This window comes from Mesoplodon densirostris, chromosome 6 (assembly GCF_025265405.1).
Source record: "Mesoplodon densirostris isolate mMesDen1 chromosome 6, mMesDen1 primary haplotype, whole genome shotgun sequence".
NCBI lineage: Eukaryota > Metazoa > Chordata > Mammalia > Artiodactyla > Ziphiidae > Mesoplodon > Mesoplodon densirostris.
Window position 1 is genome coordinate 37,048,217 of NC_082666.1, and position 18,627 is coordinate 37,066,843.

Here is an 18,627-nt window from a genome sequence, read left to right on the forward strand (position 1 = left end):
GTCAGATCAGATACAAGACCAAAAATCAGCAATCCCTCCTTTGAAAATAATAAAGACTTACCAAAGGGATATTTATAGCTACTTATGACTTCCACAAACACTTCAATTTATAAAAATAAATACCAGAAACCAAAACATAAAAATATCAATAAAACAAAAAACATAAAAATATACAAAAACCAGACTTATCATAATAGTTATTGACCAGTATGCCATCATAAAGGTACAAAATAATATATGTGGGTAGAGGGTACAGCAAATATAAATGTTATTCCTAATCAAGAGCTAGATACCTTGTGATACACAAAAGTACTATAAACCTTAGTCCCTATCTTTGGAAAAAAATTAGAAATAATTCAGATACCAATACAAGATAGAATTAGAGTTAGGGATAGATCTCAACAGGAGATGGATCAAACGTAACCAAACTGAATGTGAAGTTTTACATCTTGTCAAAAGTCAAGCACTCATGTACTAACAAGAAGACAATATGAATTGAATGCAGCATATTTCCTAAGATTTAATGTCTTTAGCAATTCAGAGCTCAATGAAATTCAACAGTGAATATGGTTGCAAAAATACTGAAATCAATCAATCTTTGGCTCACTTAATATAAGAAAATGAGGCACTAGGGTAAAGATAATCCTACTTTATTAGTCAGATTATATCAGAAGTACTGTGCTCAACTCTAGACTTTAAATATGACAAACAGAAATGAGTCCCAGAAATCTGAGAAATGACAGGTGATTTGAAACCACTTCATATGAAGAAAGAAGTAATTTTTAGACTATAAGAAGAGCATATGGAACAGTATTTTAAAAATGGTAAATTTCAGTATGTATATTTTATTACAATTTTCAAAAAAAAAACCACATGGTAAACTACAGCAAAGGAGAAGACATGATGGCTTTCTTTGGTATCACTGAAGTGACTGATTAACAATTGAAAAATGAAAAAAAGATCATAATTACCATTTTGGCATAATGTGCATTCAATGGGTCAGCATACTGAAGCAAGGCTTGAAACTGATTATTCTTTGTAAAGGTGATAATCTTTAAGACTGTGCCAAATTTAGAAAATATCTGGAAAAAAGTTCACATTAGGTTAAATTTAAGGAAAAAATTTGCTAACATATCTTTATAAATACAACTTGATTCATGAATCCCAGGGTTTTTTTTTGTTTTTGCTTTTTTGCGGTACACGGGCCTCTCACTGTTGTGGCCTCTCCCGTTGCGGAGCACAGGCTCCGGACGCGCAGGTTCAGCGGCCATGGCTCACGGGCTCAGCCACTCCACGGCATGTGGGATCTTCCCGGACTGGGGCACGAACCCGTGTCCCCTGCATCGGCAGGTGGACTCTCAACCACTGCGCCACCAGGGAAGCCCCTGAATCCCAGTTTTAAATGAAAATAATTTCCTCTATTAAAACTATTGGTACCAAAATTACTTCAATCAAGCCTAAGATGTTCATGTTTCAATACTCATGCATGGCTTAAAACAGTGCCTGACACATAACAGGCACTAAATATTTAACCTATTTTATAGCATGTCATAAATGGCACAATACTGAATCAGGAGGTTACAAGAGGAATTAATTAATGCTATGAGATGTTGGTGTTACAAAGCATATACCTGTATATACATACAGATCAATTATTTCAGCCTGAGAATCAGCATCTACTTCTTGAAATTTTTATAGACAGGAAAACTACAAAATATTCAACAAAATGAACAACAAAATGTTCAATGCTCTATGAATTCATCAAATACTCATAGAGCACTGTTCTAAGCTCTAGAAAGTCAGCAGTGAACAAAACAGTAACAAGAGTCTCAATATGGGCTCATCAATTTTAAACAATAGTACCATACTAATGTTAATAATAGAGGGAAACTGTGTATGTCTGTGGCGGTAAGGAGGTATATATATTCTGCTCAAGGTTTTTGTGAACTAAAAATGCTCTAAAGAACTCTAGTAAAAAACAAAATGTGAAACAGGAAAAAAAAACCTAAAAAAGGCAGAAAGAGAAGGGGGAAGAAACAACAAACAAGTAGGAAACAGTTACCAACCTAGTAGATATAAGTCCAACTATATAAAAAATCACTTTAAATGTGAATGTTCTAAATATGCTAATTAAAATACATACTTGTCAGAGTGGGCTTTTTAAAAAGCACAAACAAAACCTACCTCCAGGTTATTCATGAGAAACCCACTTTAAATATAAAGACTTAAGCTAAAGGGAGAGAAAGATACACCATGCTAACACTAATTTTTAAGAAAAGCTGGTACAGCTATATTAAATCTAGACAAAGCTGACTTTTGAAGAAAAATTATCAGAGATAAAGAGGGAGGGTATATAATAATAATAGGGGTCATTTATCCAAGAAGACATAACAACCCTTAATATGTATGTGCTTAATGAAAAAGAATCAAAATACTTGAGAAAAAAAGCTGCTGGACTATAAAAACACTATTGTAGCTGGAGACTTTAACACCACTCTGTCACTAATTGACAGATCCAGAAGTCAGAAAATCAGTAAAGATATAGCTGAACTAAATAGCATCATCAATCAACTGCATCTAGTTGACATTTATAGAACAGTGCACCCAATAACAGAATACACATTCTGAATTTTGCATGAAACACTGACCAAGATAGACACATTCTGAGCCATAAAACACACTTTAACAAATTTAAAATAATAGAAATCATACAGTGTATATTCTCAAACAATTATAGATTTAAACTAAAAATCAATAACAGAAAAAAAATACCTGGAAAATCCTCAAAGAAAGAAAAAAAAAGAAAGAAACGAGTCTCTGCCCTCATAAGGAAAGACAGACGATAAACAAATAAGCCAATAAATACCAATGTCTGGTCATAAAAAAGTGTTTTGTTTTAAAAATAAAAGGGAAAGGGATGAGAGTGAACTGGAATGCAAGTTGGGAAGGTGCAAGGGTGCTCAAGGAAGGCGTCTCTAAAGAGTCTTTAGAGAAGCGGAATAAACAGAGTTGGGGGAAGGTTTCCTGACAGACCGCTGGTTACCAATGCTCTTACAACACTTGTTATACTTCCCCACCACAAGTTCAGGGCCAGGGTTACTACAATGCATTTTGCTTTCCTCTGACATTCCATTTTAAATCTGGATTTTAATGAGCCAGAAACTCGCCCTTCTGCTTCTAAGGATAAAAACATAAGTATTCCCTATGCTGGTAAGAATTTGTTGTTATCAAATACTATGTATGTGTCTCCTTAATAGGCAAATGGTTCTGCTTTTTAATTATCAGAAAGAATGATCAAGAATAACTATCCTAGGGATTTCCCTGGTGGTCCAGTGGTAAAGAATCCGCCTGCCAATGCAGGGGACATGGGTTTGAGCCCTGGTCTGGGAAGATCCCACATGCTGAGGAGCAACTAAGCCTGTGCGCCACAACTACTGAGCTTACACTCTAGAGCCCATGAGCCACAACTACTGAGCCTGTGAGCCACAACTACTGAAGCCTGTGCACCTAGAGCTCATGCTCCGCAACAAGAGAAGCCGGTGTACCACAACAAAGAGTAGCCCCTGCTCGCCGCAAATAGAGAACGCCCATGCGCAGCAACAAAGACCCAAAGCAGCCAAAAATAAATAAATGTATTAAAAAAAAAAAAAGAATCTGCCTTCCAATGCAGGGGACATGGGTTTGATCCCTGGTTGGGGAACTAAGATCCCAAATGCTGTGGGGCAACTAAGCCTGCGCGCCGCAACTACTGAGCTTGTGTGCTGCAACTACTGAGCTCGCGTGTCTCAACTAGAGAGCCCGCATGCCACGAACTACAGAGCCCTTGTGCTCTGGAACCCCTGCACCACAACCACAGAGCTCACACGTGCTGGAGCCTGTGCACCACAACTAGAGAAGAGAAAACCCACATGCCACAACTAGAGAGAAGCCTGCGTGCCGCAACGAAGATCCCGCACGCTGCAACGAAAGATCCCGCATGCCTCAATGAAGATCCCACATGCCGCAGCTAAGACCCAATGCAGCCAAAAATAAATAAGTAAATAATAAATAAATCTTAAAAAAAAAGAATAACTATCCTAGAGCATGGGCAACAAAAGAAAAAATAGATAAATTAAACTACATCAAAATGGACACTTATGTTCATCAAAAGACTATCAACAGACTTTTAAAAGACAACCCACAAAAATGGGAGACAATATTTGCAAATCATTTATCTGATAAGGGGTTAATATACAGAAATATAAAAAAAACTCCTACAACTCAACAACAACAAAAACCCAATTTTAAAAACAGGCAAAGGATTTGAATAGATCTTTCTCCAAAGAAGATAATCAATAGCAACAAGCACTTGAAAAGATGCTCAATGGGAACTCCCTGGCGGTCCAGTGGTTAGGACTGCCAAGGGCCCAGGTTCGACCTCTGGTCAGGGAACTAAGATCCTGCAAGCCACGTGGTGTGGCCAAAAAAAAAAAAAAAAAGAAAGAAAGAAAAGATGCTCAACATCACTAATCATCAAAATGCAAATAAAAACTACAACAAAATACCACTTCATGCCCCAATTAGGACAGGTGCAATTAAAAAATCCAAAACAAACAAACAGAAAAGATTAAGTGTTGGGGAAGAAGTGGAGGAAGTGGAACCCTTGTGCACTGTTGGTGGAAATGTAAAATGGTGCAGTGGCTATGGAAAACTGTATGGGGATTCTTCAAAAAAAATTAAGAATAAAATTACCATATGATCCAACAATTCCATTTCTTGGTATATACTCTAAAGAATTGAAAGCAGAGACTCAAAGAGATATTTGAACACCTATGTTCATAGCAGCATTATTTGCAATAGCCAAAAGATGGAAGCAACTCAAGTATCCATCCACAGATCAATGAATAAACAAAATGTGGTATATCCGTACAATGAAATATTATTCAGCCTTAAAAACAAAGGAAATTCTGACACATGCTACAACATGGATGAACCCTGAAGACACTGTGTTAAGGGAAATAAGCCAGTCTCAAAACAACAAATGAGGGCTTCCCTGGTGGCGCAGTGGTTGAGAGTCCGCCTGCCGATGCAGGTGACGCGGGTTCGTGCCACGGTCCGGGAGGATCCCACATGCCGCGGAGCGGCTGGGCCCGTGAGCCACGGCCGCTGAGCCTGCGCGTCCGGAGCCTGTGCTCCGCAGCGGGAGAGGCCACAACAGTGAGAGGCCCGCGTACCGCAAAAAAAAAAAAAACACCAAAAAAACCAACAAATGACGCGTGATTCCACTTATATGAGGAACCTAGAGTAGGCAAATTCACAGACAGGAGGAAGAATGGTGGTTGCCACGGGCTGAGAAAAGGGAGGAATGGGGTGGGGAGTTACTGTTTAATAGGTACAGGAGTTTCAACGGGAAGATGAAAACATTTCTAGAGATACATGCTATTTGGTGATGGTTGCAAAAAAATATAAATGTACCTAATGCCACTGAACTGTACAATTTTAAAAGTTAAAATGATAAAATTTATGTGTATTTTACCACCCTCCAAGATAAAATAACTATCCTAAAGTCCAAATACTCATTGTTGGCAAGATATGCTTTAACATATTATTAGCTTAGAGTTAAACATTTCTTATAAGAGATAAGAAGATCAACAAGATTTGTGTAATCAATTTGTCTTGGAAGGGATCACCAGAAAATGCCATTCCTTAAAAGTCAGATAGTCTGAAGGCTCTTTATTGAAATTTAAAACTTTTAATAAAATGTAGTTAATTTCATTATGGTCATATTTCAGGGTTTAGAACTTTGAGACCTTAACCCCTCATTATAACTGTATTTTGAAAAACACTAGGAAATTTTTTGTTTTGTTCTTTTGATGAAAACTTTGGTCTTGTAACAGGTTATTTCCTCAGTACACCCTCATGTCCTAGATAATATTCTTAAAGTTTATAGAAGAATACCAAATTTACTTTCTTCTCAGCTGTCAAAGATTTTATGTTGTATCTTTCTTTAAGATATAGGTATAAGCATTCTTGGGAAAAGGTATTATGTTTTCTTAATTTCCATCCTTGGTGATACTATGGTGTTACATGCATGCACACACATCAATCCATATATTGTAAGTGCATCAACTGAGGTTTGTTTTTTTTCACCTGATAAAGGAGTAGTAACAGACGTTAAAAATGTGTATGTAAAAAAAAATGTGTATGTATATATATAAAAGGAGATAAAGTAACTGCCTAACCTCCCTCCTTCACACTGCAGACACAAGTAATGCTCTAAAGTACAAGTCAGATTACACTGTTCCCTGCTTAAAATTCCTCACTATCTCCCCATTATCTACATGGTAAAATCCAAGCTCTTTGGTATAACATACACAATCTCTTCCTGGTGTACCTCTCCAACCTCATTTCCTGACACTTTTTATACCACACTATTTACATCAACAGTAAGGAATTGTCTATAGTAGTTCTCCAGATACACTAAGTGGTTTCAGACTTCCATGCCTATACATGTGGCTTTTCCCTTTTCCTGTAACTCTTTACCTAATACCTAGTAAATTTTCATTTATCTTTTTCAAAACTCAGCTCAGGGAATAATGCCACCAGAAAATCCTTAGCCTCACCCAAATCTCAATAGAGTTCATTCTCTAGTACCAAATATTAATATCCCCTCTTGGCCTCATACAAATATTTATCTAGCTGTTTTATTTACATTGGTCTATACACTTGTTTATATATGTCTCCTTTAGACTGAAAGCTCCTTGAAGGTATATACCTTGTCTTAATCATTTCTCTATCATTGAGTACAATTCCTGGCATATAAGAGGCACAGAGTAAATGCTTATTATTAATTGATAACAAATTATACTCTGAGACCTGACTGAAGAATTATGGCAATATGCAATTTTTAAAATGATAAACATTTTTGATGTAAAATATCTTGTTAATGAAGTAACAAGAGCATATAATTTGCTCTAAAATTTGGGATTTTATACTGTATTATGCTATAGAACCTAGTTAATTTCCACTTAACCTTCAGATTTTGTTAATGGTTCCATTCCTTTCCCTCATTTAACTTGAACAACAACCTGAAGCATATCCTCCCTGACAGATGTGTTTGGCTGTGTAATTTTCATCTGAATGTGCCAAGAGAATATGAATGAACTCAACTGGCTAACCATGGATAGCTCTCTAGAGCCCCGTGGATTGTATTTACTGAAAGAGTAGCTGCAAAGATCAATCTGATACTTTTTTTTTTTTTAATTTATTTTTGGCTACATTGGGTCTTCGTTGCTGTGCGCGGGCTTTCTCTAGTTGCGGTGAGCTGGGGCTACTCTTTGTTGTGGTGCACAGGCTTCTCATTGTGGTGGCTTCTCTTGTTGCAGAGCATGGGCTCTAGGCATGTGGGCTTTAGTAGTTGTGGCACGCGGGCTCAGTAGTTGTGGCTCACGGGCTCTAGAGCTCAGGCTCAGTAGTTGTGGCGCATGGGCTTAGTTGCTCCACAGCCTGTGGGATCTTCCTGGCTCAGGGCCCGAACCCATGTCCCTTGCACTGGCAGGTGGATTCTTAACGACTGCGCCATCAGGGAAGTCCCCAATCTGATACTTTTGAATAAAGTAAGTGAGCACCAACATTGGGGAATTCAGGAATGCCTGAAGTGTGGTTTTTAACAACTTTTTTATAATTATCAAAATACTCAGTTTTAAATAGATTTGGTCTCAAAAGATCAATGTTTAGGAAAGTTTAATATATATTTTTATAGATTACAAGGTCTTCGACTATTTCCTAATATATTTACTTTGCTGTCATAAACATAAGAAACACATACTCAACTCTTGACATTTCTTGTGCATTTTAATCTTTTTAGACTTTAAAATGGGACTAATAAAATACTAAAGATCAAATTCTGATAAAATTAATCTTCAGGGTGATGTTTATAAAGAGGGCTTGCCAGAAACTGTTCACCAGTATTCACTTGTAAAAAGCATTATTAGAACTTTTTAAAATGGCAAGCACATTGGCCACAATTTGTTTATAGTAGTTTTTGTAGCCAACAAAACAGCAAGATTTAAGAACTAGAATTTTGTATTACTAGTGTTGATTCTTTTATTTGATACCATAATAATTGGTTTTTGCAAGCTATTTATCTTTATTTTGCAATTCAAAAAGATAAGTCCTTTATCCTGAAGAGATTCATCTTTTGGACATTCATAAAATAACCCCACATATAACAGTACTTGGAAGTAATGGATTCCACAAAAATACTGTTTTCACCTACTCCTTCAGTACACAAAAGAAATTTTTTAGAATGCAGGGTTGAGTTTATGTAATGGAACAGTTGATGAATGCCTTCTTTATCTACAAATACTCTCTAAGTGATGCCATCCAATCCAATGGCCGTAATTACCACTCATATGCAAATGATTACCAATTCTCCAGCGTGAATTCTTATGCCCAATCCAGACTTATTTCCCAACTGTCTCTTCAACATCTCCCACTTGACTGTCTAACAGGTATCTCAAATTTAACATGTCCAAAACACACTCTTGATTCCTCCCCTTCCTCCCACCCCGTCCTAAATCTTTTTCGCCCTCAGTCTTTACTATCTTAGCATAAGATAGCTCTATTTTACCAGAGGCTCACATCCACAATCTCGGATGCACAGGCTCAGCGGCCATGGCTCACGGGCCCAGCTGCTCTGCATGTGGGATCCTCCCAGACCGGGGCACGAACCCGTGTCCCCTGCATCGGCAGGCGGACTCTCAACCACTGCGCCACCAGGGAAGCCCTGGAAGGCATTTTTGATTACTCTCTTTCTCTCCATAACCCACATCTACTAAACCCATCAGCAAATCATTCCAAATATATATGTAATCACCATGTGCAGTGCTCACGTCCCCACCATCTCTCATCTGGACTATGATAAGAGCCTCCACTTAAGCCTACAGTGTATTCTTAACATAGCCACAAGAACATTAAACCTATCATCTCCCTCCTCTACTCAAAATCCTCCATGGCTTCCTATTTTACTCAGTGTAAAGATTATAAAGGCTCTGCATCATCTAGTCTTAACACCTTCTCTGAGCCTATCATTTATGGCTTTCCTATTTTTTACACTCCAATGATATAGTCCTTTTTTCTGATATTTGAACACATTAAGCACACTTCCATTTTAGGGACTTTGCACTTGCTGTTCTTTCTGACTGGATCATTGTTCTACCATATATACACATAATTTACACCCTCACATCCTTCAAGCTTCTGTTCAAATGTCAACATACTGTAAACACTTCCCCTAACCTACCTCATCTGAAATAGCACCACTCCCATCTCAGTCATTATTAATCCCCTCACCATGAGCTAAAGGAAAAACACTAGCTTCCATAGATGTTAGAGAGCAGTTTAGCTAATGTCAACTCTACTTACTAATTAATTATAACATGTGCAACCAATGCCACACTTCCATGTATTTTTCCAATCACAATATTTATCACATTTTATGCTATTACTTATGAAATTACATCTTACCCACAAGACCAAGGATCAGTTTCTTACAATGTAATTTACTAGCATCTGATAAGTACAGCTAACATTTCTTGAGCACTTACTATGTAACAGGCACTGTTCTAAGTGCTTTAAATGCATTAACCCATGTGATCCACACAATGAAGGTATAAAATAGATACCATCTTCATCCCCATTATATAAATAAGAAAAAGACATAGAGGGAGTAAGTTACTTGTCCAAGGTTATAGAGGTAGTAAGTGGTAGAGCTAGGATTCAAACCAGCTCCAGATACTGTATCCTTAATCATTATGCTATACTACATTTTAGTTGGCTAATGGAATAGAGTGTCAGGGGGAGAGGGCTTAATTAATGTAATTAGAGAAAGACTCTCTGAGGAGGTGAATTTGAGCTGCAAATGGAATGATGTAGATTCAGCTAAGTGGCTATCTTGGTAAAGAGTATTCCAGGCCTAAGAAATAGAAGACAGAAATGGACAAGGACAGGAGTAAGAGGGGGGGAGGGGGAGAGGGTCAAAGGGCCAGAAAAGCTAGGGTGCTAAATAAGCAGAAGAGTTAGGAATTGAGGTTAAAGAGATGGGGAGAAGTCTGCGAATGGGGACTTAAGTGCCTCGCTAAGAAGTTTTGGTGTTTTCCTACAGCAATGTGAAGGAGGATTAAACAGGAGAGTGCCATAACTAAAGGGCTGAGAGTCCTATCCCAATGGTTACTATTGAAGACTCTTTCAATTACCTCTCTTCACCTGAAGGACCCATGATCTTTTGGGAGAGAAACAAGGTTTGTTACTGGTCTGAGGGAAATGATAAGTGGAATGACAAGACAGGCCCACACAACCTTGACTAAATTCACTGCTGACTGATGGCAATGTTGAGCCACAGGTGCTATAACTTCTTTTGTAAAGCAGTAGAAGTTAGCAGTAGCTACAGTGCCACAGTAGCAAAAGCAAACAAAAAATGCTGATGGATCACAGAGGGTTCAATGCCACTTTGTGGGATAAACAGTAGAAAAGAAAATCCACCAGAACAAAGAAACCAATCACTTAAGTAACTGCTGAACACTTTTAGGAAACCAACGGTGGCTACGGATACCACTGCTAAAACCCTCCATAGGACATGCTTCACAAATGCACATATTTAGAAAATGGTACTCAGGAAACTATCACAGGGAATAAAGTAGGCATAATAAATGGTATATTTTGATATTTACATGCATAGCACATGAACCATATTAGGAAATATATCTGAGTTCTATCACCAATTGGTACAATGACTGTGGGGAAAGTAACAACTTCTAAGGTCCCCAGTACCCTTATTTGTAAAATGTGAGAATAGGATAGGATACATTTCAATTCTTAAATACACATGCACACACACACCCCTATGACTCTTCATTCAGTAGTACAAATCCAAAGGTTTGGAAAACAGTTAAATGAGTCTAGACTGGCCTGAGATCATGTTGTTTAATATATAATGAGGGGGCTTCCCTGGTGGCGCAGTGGTTCAGAGTCCGCCTGCCGATGCAGGGGACACGGGTTCGTGCCCCGGTCTGGGAAGATCCCACGTGCCGCAACGAGCAACTAAGCCCGTGTGCCACAACTACTGAGCCTGTGCTCTAAAGCCCACAAGCCACAACTACTGAAGCCCGCGTGCCACAACTACTAAAGTCCGTGTGCCTAGAGCCCGTGCTCCACAACAAGAAGCCACCACAATGAGTAGCCCCCACTCGCCGCAATTAGAGAAAGCCCGCACGCAGCAACGAAGACCCAACGCAGCCATAAATAAATAAATAAATACATACATAAATAAGCATATAATATGTTTTAGTGTTTTAAAATAATTTTTATACTTAGGTTGTCAAGTATAATGAAATGGAATACTGGAGGTGACATTAGGGGACTTGAGTTCTAACTGGTTCTTAAATTACTTTACAATATTCAACTCATCAAGTATCTGAGCCTCAGTATTATTCAATACAAAATTATGTAACTAGGTAGGTGGTCGATCTTCCAGTTCTTAAATTCTATATCTTCACAGTAGGCCATGATGTGATACACTGCCTCTTATCAAGACAGTTTAGACATAGTAATGGGTAGTCTATGAAAGCTATGTTGAGAATCAGTCAGTATTTAACATGATACTTCCTTATTTAAGTGACTCATATTTTCCTTTCAGAGTTTTTAAAATAAAAATACTCAAGTGTAGGGAGGAGTCAATAGAAACAGATTAGTTGTTTTCTATATTGATGTTACTTTCTGAGGAACAACTACTACCGGTGCTTTTTATAGGAGTCTGTGCTTTGTTCATTTTCATGCTTAGGTATAAAAAAACAGAATTCTTACATACCTTTTTAAATCAAGTATTTAAGTTAGAAAATGGAGGCTTTCAAGAAACTATCTCTAATTGATACTATTTCTTGCATGAAACAGGATGCTGAAGATTTTTTTAAATTATTTAAACAAATACATTAACCAAAATCAACAACCTGAAAAACTAAAGACATAAAACATCCAAAGTTACAGAGGTCATATTTGACTCTGCTTTCGTGAGAGTGTTCCTCCTTACCTGATGAAGAACTTCCAGGGTAACAGGATAAAACAGGTTTTCAATAATTATTCGGAGCACAGGGCTCTGCCCAGGCAGGACTGGGCCTTCATTAGCAGGAACTCCAGGAAGGGCCAGACTTCCTGACTGGACAGTACTGACAGCCTGCAGTGCCGCTTGGGCTCTCTATTTAACAATACCAAATGAGAACTTGTGGTTACACAGAAGCAGTATATAATCCTTAAAGTTAGGTGATGTAAACTAATATGAAGTAATATAGTTAAATAAAAATATACATATCTACTTTCTCTGGATGCATATATCCTAAAATTGTAATCAGTCAAGAATCAAAAGTCTTGCCTTCTTATCACAATGACACAATATTTAAGAAAGTTCTTAAATTTACTTGAAGAAATGAAAACAAAACCATGGCCAAAAAAGAAGAAAATTTGGATATTACTTTTATTTCCTAATTTTTAAATGACAATAGGAAAAAAGACAGTGTGAAAGTAACATTAAAGGCCACTTTAAAAAAATCACTGAAGTCCCCCTCTTCTTTTTTCCTCCCTGGACAACTGAGTTCTAAAGCCTTTGGGTGGCATATGATAGGCGTTAAATACGGAGGAAGAGAGGAGCTGTGGTTCAGCGTGGGGCAAGGACAGCATCCCTATACAAAGGCGTCCTGGCACGGAGCATCAGAGCCTGAGCAACGCAAGGAGTGCATCCATGTGATAGGTCCGCCTGGTAAGGGAAACCGGAGCCCAAACAAGGTAAGGAAGGTATCTGTGAGTGGGTGGCTCACTGCTGGCTGTCAGAACCTAGGGAGCATGAGATGGGTAAGAAAGGCATCCAGAGGAGAGTAGCCTAGCCAGGACTGTCAGAACCCAGGGAGAGTTAAGAAGGGGTCCACACGTAGTAAAAATAATCTAAGCAGGGTGAAGAGGAGGTCGGTCCATGGGGACCTGAATGGACTAAGGAAGTAATTCAATGGAGGGGCAGCCTGGCATGAGATGTTAGAAGCCAAGCAGGGGCAGGCAGAAAAGTTTCTTAATATCATGCTCCACTAAAAGGAAGCAGGTGCTCTAAAAAATGCCTAACTCTAAAGCTGGAGCAAGGAAAGCACAAGATGAGTGTGTAACTTTTCTGGTTTTGTGGGGGTTTTGCTGTTGCTGTTTTGTACCAGAATGCAAAGAAGTTTTCAAAGAATGATGGGAACGAGCCAAAAGGACACAGAAGACAGCTGGAAGGGGCTCCCACTGGCCAAATATAGGACAATTTGAGAACCAAAATAATGACTGTAACAAATAAAAACCCATCAAATGAAATGGGAAACATTAAGTCCATAGGCTGATATAGATTGACAGTTGATAAGGAACAGTATATTTACACTGCCTTAAAGTACCTTCCCCCAAACACTCTTCTTTCCCCCTTCGTAAGTCACAACTTTACAGTGGAGAAGCCAGGCAAACACCAGCCAAATCAAGTGATCAAAGAGCACACCATCAGTAATGCAACAAACTGAAGTTATGTGCTCCCTGATACGATGCAATGAGAAAAAAAGAGCATTACTTCTGTGACATTCCTGTCAAAGCTACATACACTGAATCTAATCACAAGGAAACATAAGACAAACTCAAATTGAGGGATGGCCTAAAAGATAAGTAGCCCATAATTTTCAAAAGCGTCAAGGTTACGAAAGTCAAAAAAACCCTGTAAACTGTTTCACATAAAAGGATACTAGAAGATGTGATTTCTAAATGGAACATGTGATTATGAATAATGCTTATTTTGCTGAAACAAACATTATTGGGACAACTGGAAAAACTTGAACGGGGACTGAGGATTGGAGGGAAGTAATGCATCAAATGTTAATTTCCAGATTTTGACCACTGTATTCTGGTTGTGTAGAAGAATACTCTTCTTTGAAGGAAATGCACACTAAAAGTTTGGCCAATGAACACAGACCAGATTAACAATTTATTCCCAAATGCCTCAAGGAATCAACAGTTCTTTGTATTATATCTGTAACTCTTTTTAAATTTTGTGACTGTCTCAAAATTTAAAACAATTATTTAAAATATAAAGTAGGTGAAAGAGGAGAAAATCGAAGAGAAAAAAAGCACGGTTAATGGTTATTGAAATTAAATGCAAGTTTTCATCAGTCTTTTGTTCCGTACTTATAATTTCCTAAGAATGGTGATAATTAGTAAAATGTTTGTGCCACAAAATGAAAAAATCCTACCACTTTAATGCAGATTCTTTCATTTTTACATATTGTACTCACTTGCAATTTTAAAGAACACAGTACTTTGTCACAGTACTTTGTTTTTCATATGAACAATTGTTTTGTTTTCATGACTTTCATTTTTAATTTACTATTTATTACACCACCTTTCTAATGTGAGATTAGTAGCTTTCCAACGTTTTGCTATGAAAAATAACATTAAAATAAGTATCTTTCTGGAAAAGTGGCAGTCTTTTACTTCTGTACACTTAAGAGTTGAACAACTTCCACTTTTATATACATTTTTTTTAACCTTTTAACAGCATTTTTATGTCATATACATACTTTTATGTATCAAGCAAAACACAAACTACCAAATGCTGTTTCCAAATCATATTTGAGAACAATATATGAATTATTTGAATATTTTATATCATTAGCTTTCAAAACTATGTTCTTGTAAAGCCAAGTGTGTGGAATACTGAGCATCCTAATTCTGCTTCAAACATGGCAGTTTATCTATTTTATAGTGGGCTCCCCAGTACGATTTTATTTGGAAAAAAGGGTTGTACTGCTTTCAAATTTGAAAACTGGCTCACATTTCCACTTTGAGCCTTTAAATAGGCAATGATGATGTTGGGAGGTCATTCAAAAAAGACTCAGAATTAACACAGGGATTAGAGTCAGCAGAAAAGAACATTAGTTATTAAAACTGTATTGCACACACACACACACACACACAGAAAAAAAAAGGTTAAGTAGAGACATGGAAGACCAACAGTGCTGTCCAACAGAATTTCCTGTGATAATGGAAATGTTCAACATCTATAGTATGCAATATGACAGTACTAACCACAAGTGGCTAGTGAGCACTCCAAATGTACCTAGTGCAACTGAGGAACTGAATTTTTTATTTTTAAATTTATTTAAATTTAGCCACATTTAGCTAGCAGCTACCATACTGGACATCACAACTTCATAATATCTAGGAAAAATCATCATAGTGAGGCTGTCAGTGGAATAATGGTGCCTTTTCTTCTATCAGGATGATTAAATCTTATCAAAACTAAGCCTGCATAACTGAAAGGAAACTTAACCTCACTAACTTTTTCTTGGCTGCGCTGCGCAGCTTGTGGGATCTTAGTTCGCCGACCAGGGAGGGATCAAACCTAGGCCCTCCGCAGTGAAAGTGCAGAGTCCTAACCACTGGACCGTCAGGGAATTCCCAACCTCACTGACTTTTACTTCATTACCCATCAATCATTCTATCAATCCTTTTTATTAAACAATTCTATATATATGCTTACTACTGTTATATTACTGTTATTGTTGCTACTGTTGTTGTTTCTCTTCCTTCACTCTTTCCTCTTTGGCACAGAAGATACCACAGTGGAGAAACATGAGAAGCCATGGTATATATTGTCCTTATCATTCTAGAGTTGTCAATATACTCTGCATTAGTACTTCACAGAGTACAAAAGTCTCTGCAAAGCAGGCATGCAAAAAATTTTTTTTGACAATAAAAGTCTGAGAAAAAGATTTATTTAATAAGTAACTCTATAGTTTCAATTTTTAATTAGGCAAAAATATTTAGGTAAAAAAAAATGAAAGTGGAGGCATACTTTCCACTGAGGACAACAGAAAAGTGAGGGGGAAAAAAAGAAATGTCTTCTTAACATGAAGAGGTATTTCAGGTACACAGAAGACATATTTTCTGTGTATCTGATACTAAACATTTTGAGGCAGCAGAATTCTTATTATGGGATAGTTTTAAATGTTTCAGCAACAAATCCTCCGGAATGGTTACATTAACTAGTAGTAAAGGAAACAGCAGTAGTATGATGGAAAAATCAACAAATATTTTATTGAGGTGGGGGAGGTATATATACTTCATGTAAAATTTAAACATGCCTGGATAATGTGAAGAAGACATTTCTAAAATTGAGATGGAAATGAATATACAACACAATTCACAGATCTTAAGTGTTCAGTTGGATGACTTTTTGGGAAATTTTTTAAGGGGAAGTCCTTCCATGGTCATCTTTGCAAATTTATAAACTTCCACCCACAAGGTCAAGAAAAACTGTCTATACAAAAATGAATCCTATTAATACAACCACTCCTCAAATGCTGTACCTCAAAATAGGATCTAAATTTTTTACCTATAATTTTAGCTTAAACCAAGGGACAAAGATACTTGATATTCACCTCACCCTCTGCCAAGTATGTCCATAAGCTGGAAAAGAAGTTATGTGCGTGTTTTGGGATAGCTTGCTATTCAAAGAGAAGAGAATGAAACAGTAATTTATCAGTTTCTGAGGGCTGTCTGAATAGAAAAACATCTGGTACATTTTATATATGCAAACAGGACCTTCAATTTTGAGTTCAGCTTTGGTGTAGGACTCTGAATAAAAGAAAAATATTATTTTATCAAACACCAATGCAAAAAATGGACAAAAGTAACAAAATGGAAAGGGTACTGGGAAGAAATCAAGGCTATCTAAGAATAAACTAGGTCATTTGGGCTGGCTTTGGTTGCCAAGCAACTGGGATTTCTCACTGTTTCCCTTTGGAATAATCCAGTCTTTAAGAGTTTTATTAAATTGTTTACATCGTCTTCAAGACTTTAACATATTTAGGAATAACACTAATGAGAAAACTGCATGACTTACATGAAGGAGAATTAAAAATTCTTCTGAAAGATAGGAAATAAAATATAACTTCCTCCTCAAAAGGATCAGTTAGCAATATAGACATGTTAATTATCTACAAATAAATCTATAAAATCAACCCAATTCTAACTGTGTTTTTTGGGGTTAGGAGTTATCAAAATAATGCTAATATACCCTGAGAAATAAACAAAACATATTATCCATTTAATTTCGAAAAAGAGAGGGTAAAGAATAGGGCCTTGCCCTACAACATATTAAGCCTTAGGGACACTGAATTAGGAATGGAACAGAACAGAATCCAAAAGGTAGTCCATATTAGACATGGACTGCATACCATGTGAGCCACACACACATGAGGGTAGATGGGGGTCATGCAAGCAGAATGTGTAGTTGTGTCTAACAAGTGTATATATGCGGGTTGTAAGTACGCATAGTCTGTGTATGGAAAACTAGACCATGACAAAAGACAAGTTTCACAAGAGTGGATATATATATATATATATATATATATATTTAAAGATTTTTTTTGATGTGGATCATTTTTTAAAGAGTCTTCATTGAATTTGTTACAATAGTGCTTCTGTTTTATGTTTTTTGGCACGAGGCATGTGGGATCTTAGCTCCCCGACCAGGGATCGAACCCACACCCCTTGCCTTAGAAGGCAAAGTCTTAACCACTGGCCTGCCAGGGAAGTCCCATGAGTGGATAATATTGATAAATGGGTTATTCAACTACAACAAAAGAGAAACTGGTTGCTGGGAGTAAGAGAAAGACCAAAGCCTCACTCTCCACCCACAAAATATTCTTAACAAAACAAAGATTTAAACTCTACAAATAAAAACCAAAACATGAAAGTATAAGAAAACATAGGTAAAAAAAATGTTTTTAATCTTGCTATCCTGGGTTTTTATGAGTATGGTACCCATGTCAGAGACCATAATACAACTTCAGAGATTTGACTATTATATAAAAATATTTTTAAAATTGCATTAGCAGACAAACTTTGAGACAGAAAGTGTATAGAATGGTGGCTGCCAGGGTGGGGGTAGGGGAAATGAGGAGTAAGTGTATAACAGGTATGGAGTTTCAGTTTGGGAAGATGAAAAAGTTCTGGAGATGGATGGTGGTGATGGGTTGCACAATGAAAATGTACTTAATGCCACTCAACCATACACTTAAAAATGGTTAAAGTGGTAAATTTTACGTTATATATATTTTACCACAATTGAAAAAATTGGGGAAAAACTGCATTAACAGAAATCACTATAAATACTTCACAAGTTATTAAATAAAAGAGAGTAAACAGTAAGATACAATTTGTTAACATATTAACACAGATGGACAGGAAAACTACTTACTCATATATTATCAGTGGCACCCTAAATCAGCAAATAAGCTTTAGAGAAAGCAATCATGCAACATATATTGAAACATAAAACATGCATAGGCTTAGTCCCAGCAATTTTGTTGCCAGAAACATAAATAAGATAATGCTGCATGTGTGCCAAGATATGTAAGAATGCTGCTATAGCACTATTTGTAAGAGCATAACATGGCAAACAATCTCAATCTAACAACAAGAAACTGGATAGCACAGGACAGGGAGATCAGCTCGGTGCTTTGTGACCACCTAGAGGGGTGGGATAGAGAGGGTGGGAGGGAGATGCAAGAGGGAGGGGATATGGGG

At 37.2% G+C, this 18,627-nt stretch overlaps 1 protein-coding gene across 4 annotated transcripts in view; it reads right to left on the reverse strand.

Moving 5' to 3' along the window:
* The window catches only part of PTBP3 (polypyrimidine tract binding protein 3), a 103,016-nt gene that overhangs the window by 30,756 nt on the left and 53,633 nt on the right, over positions 1–18,627 (reverse strand). For all 4 annotated transcript variants that reach the window (XM_060101337.1, XM_060101336.1, XM_060101338.1 and 1 more), the window contains 2 exons: positions 12,065–12,229; positions 972–1,082 (listed from right to left, as the gene is read on the reverse strand). In XM_060101337.1, coding sequence (XP_059957320.1) covers positions 972–1,082; positions 12,065–12,229 — 276 coding nt within the window. The remainder of the gene's footprint in view (positions 1–971; positions 1,083–12,064; positions 12,230–18,627) is intronic.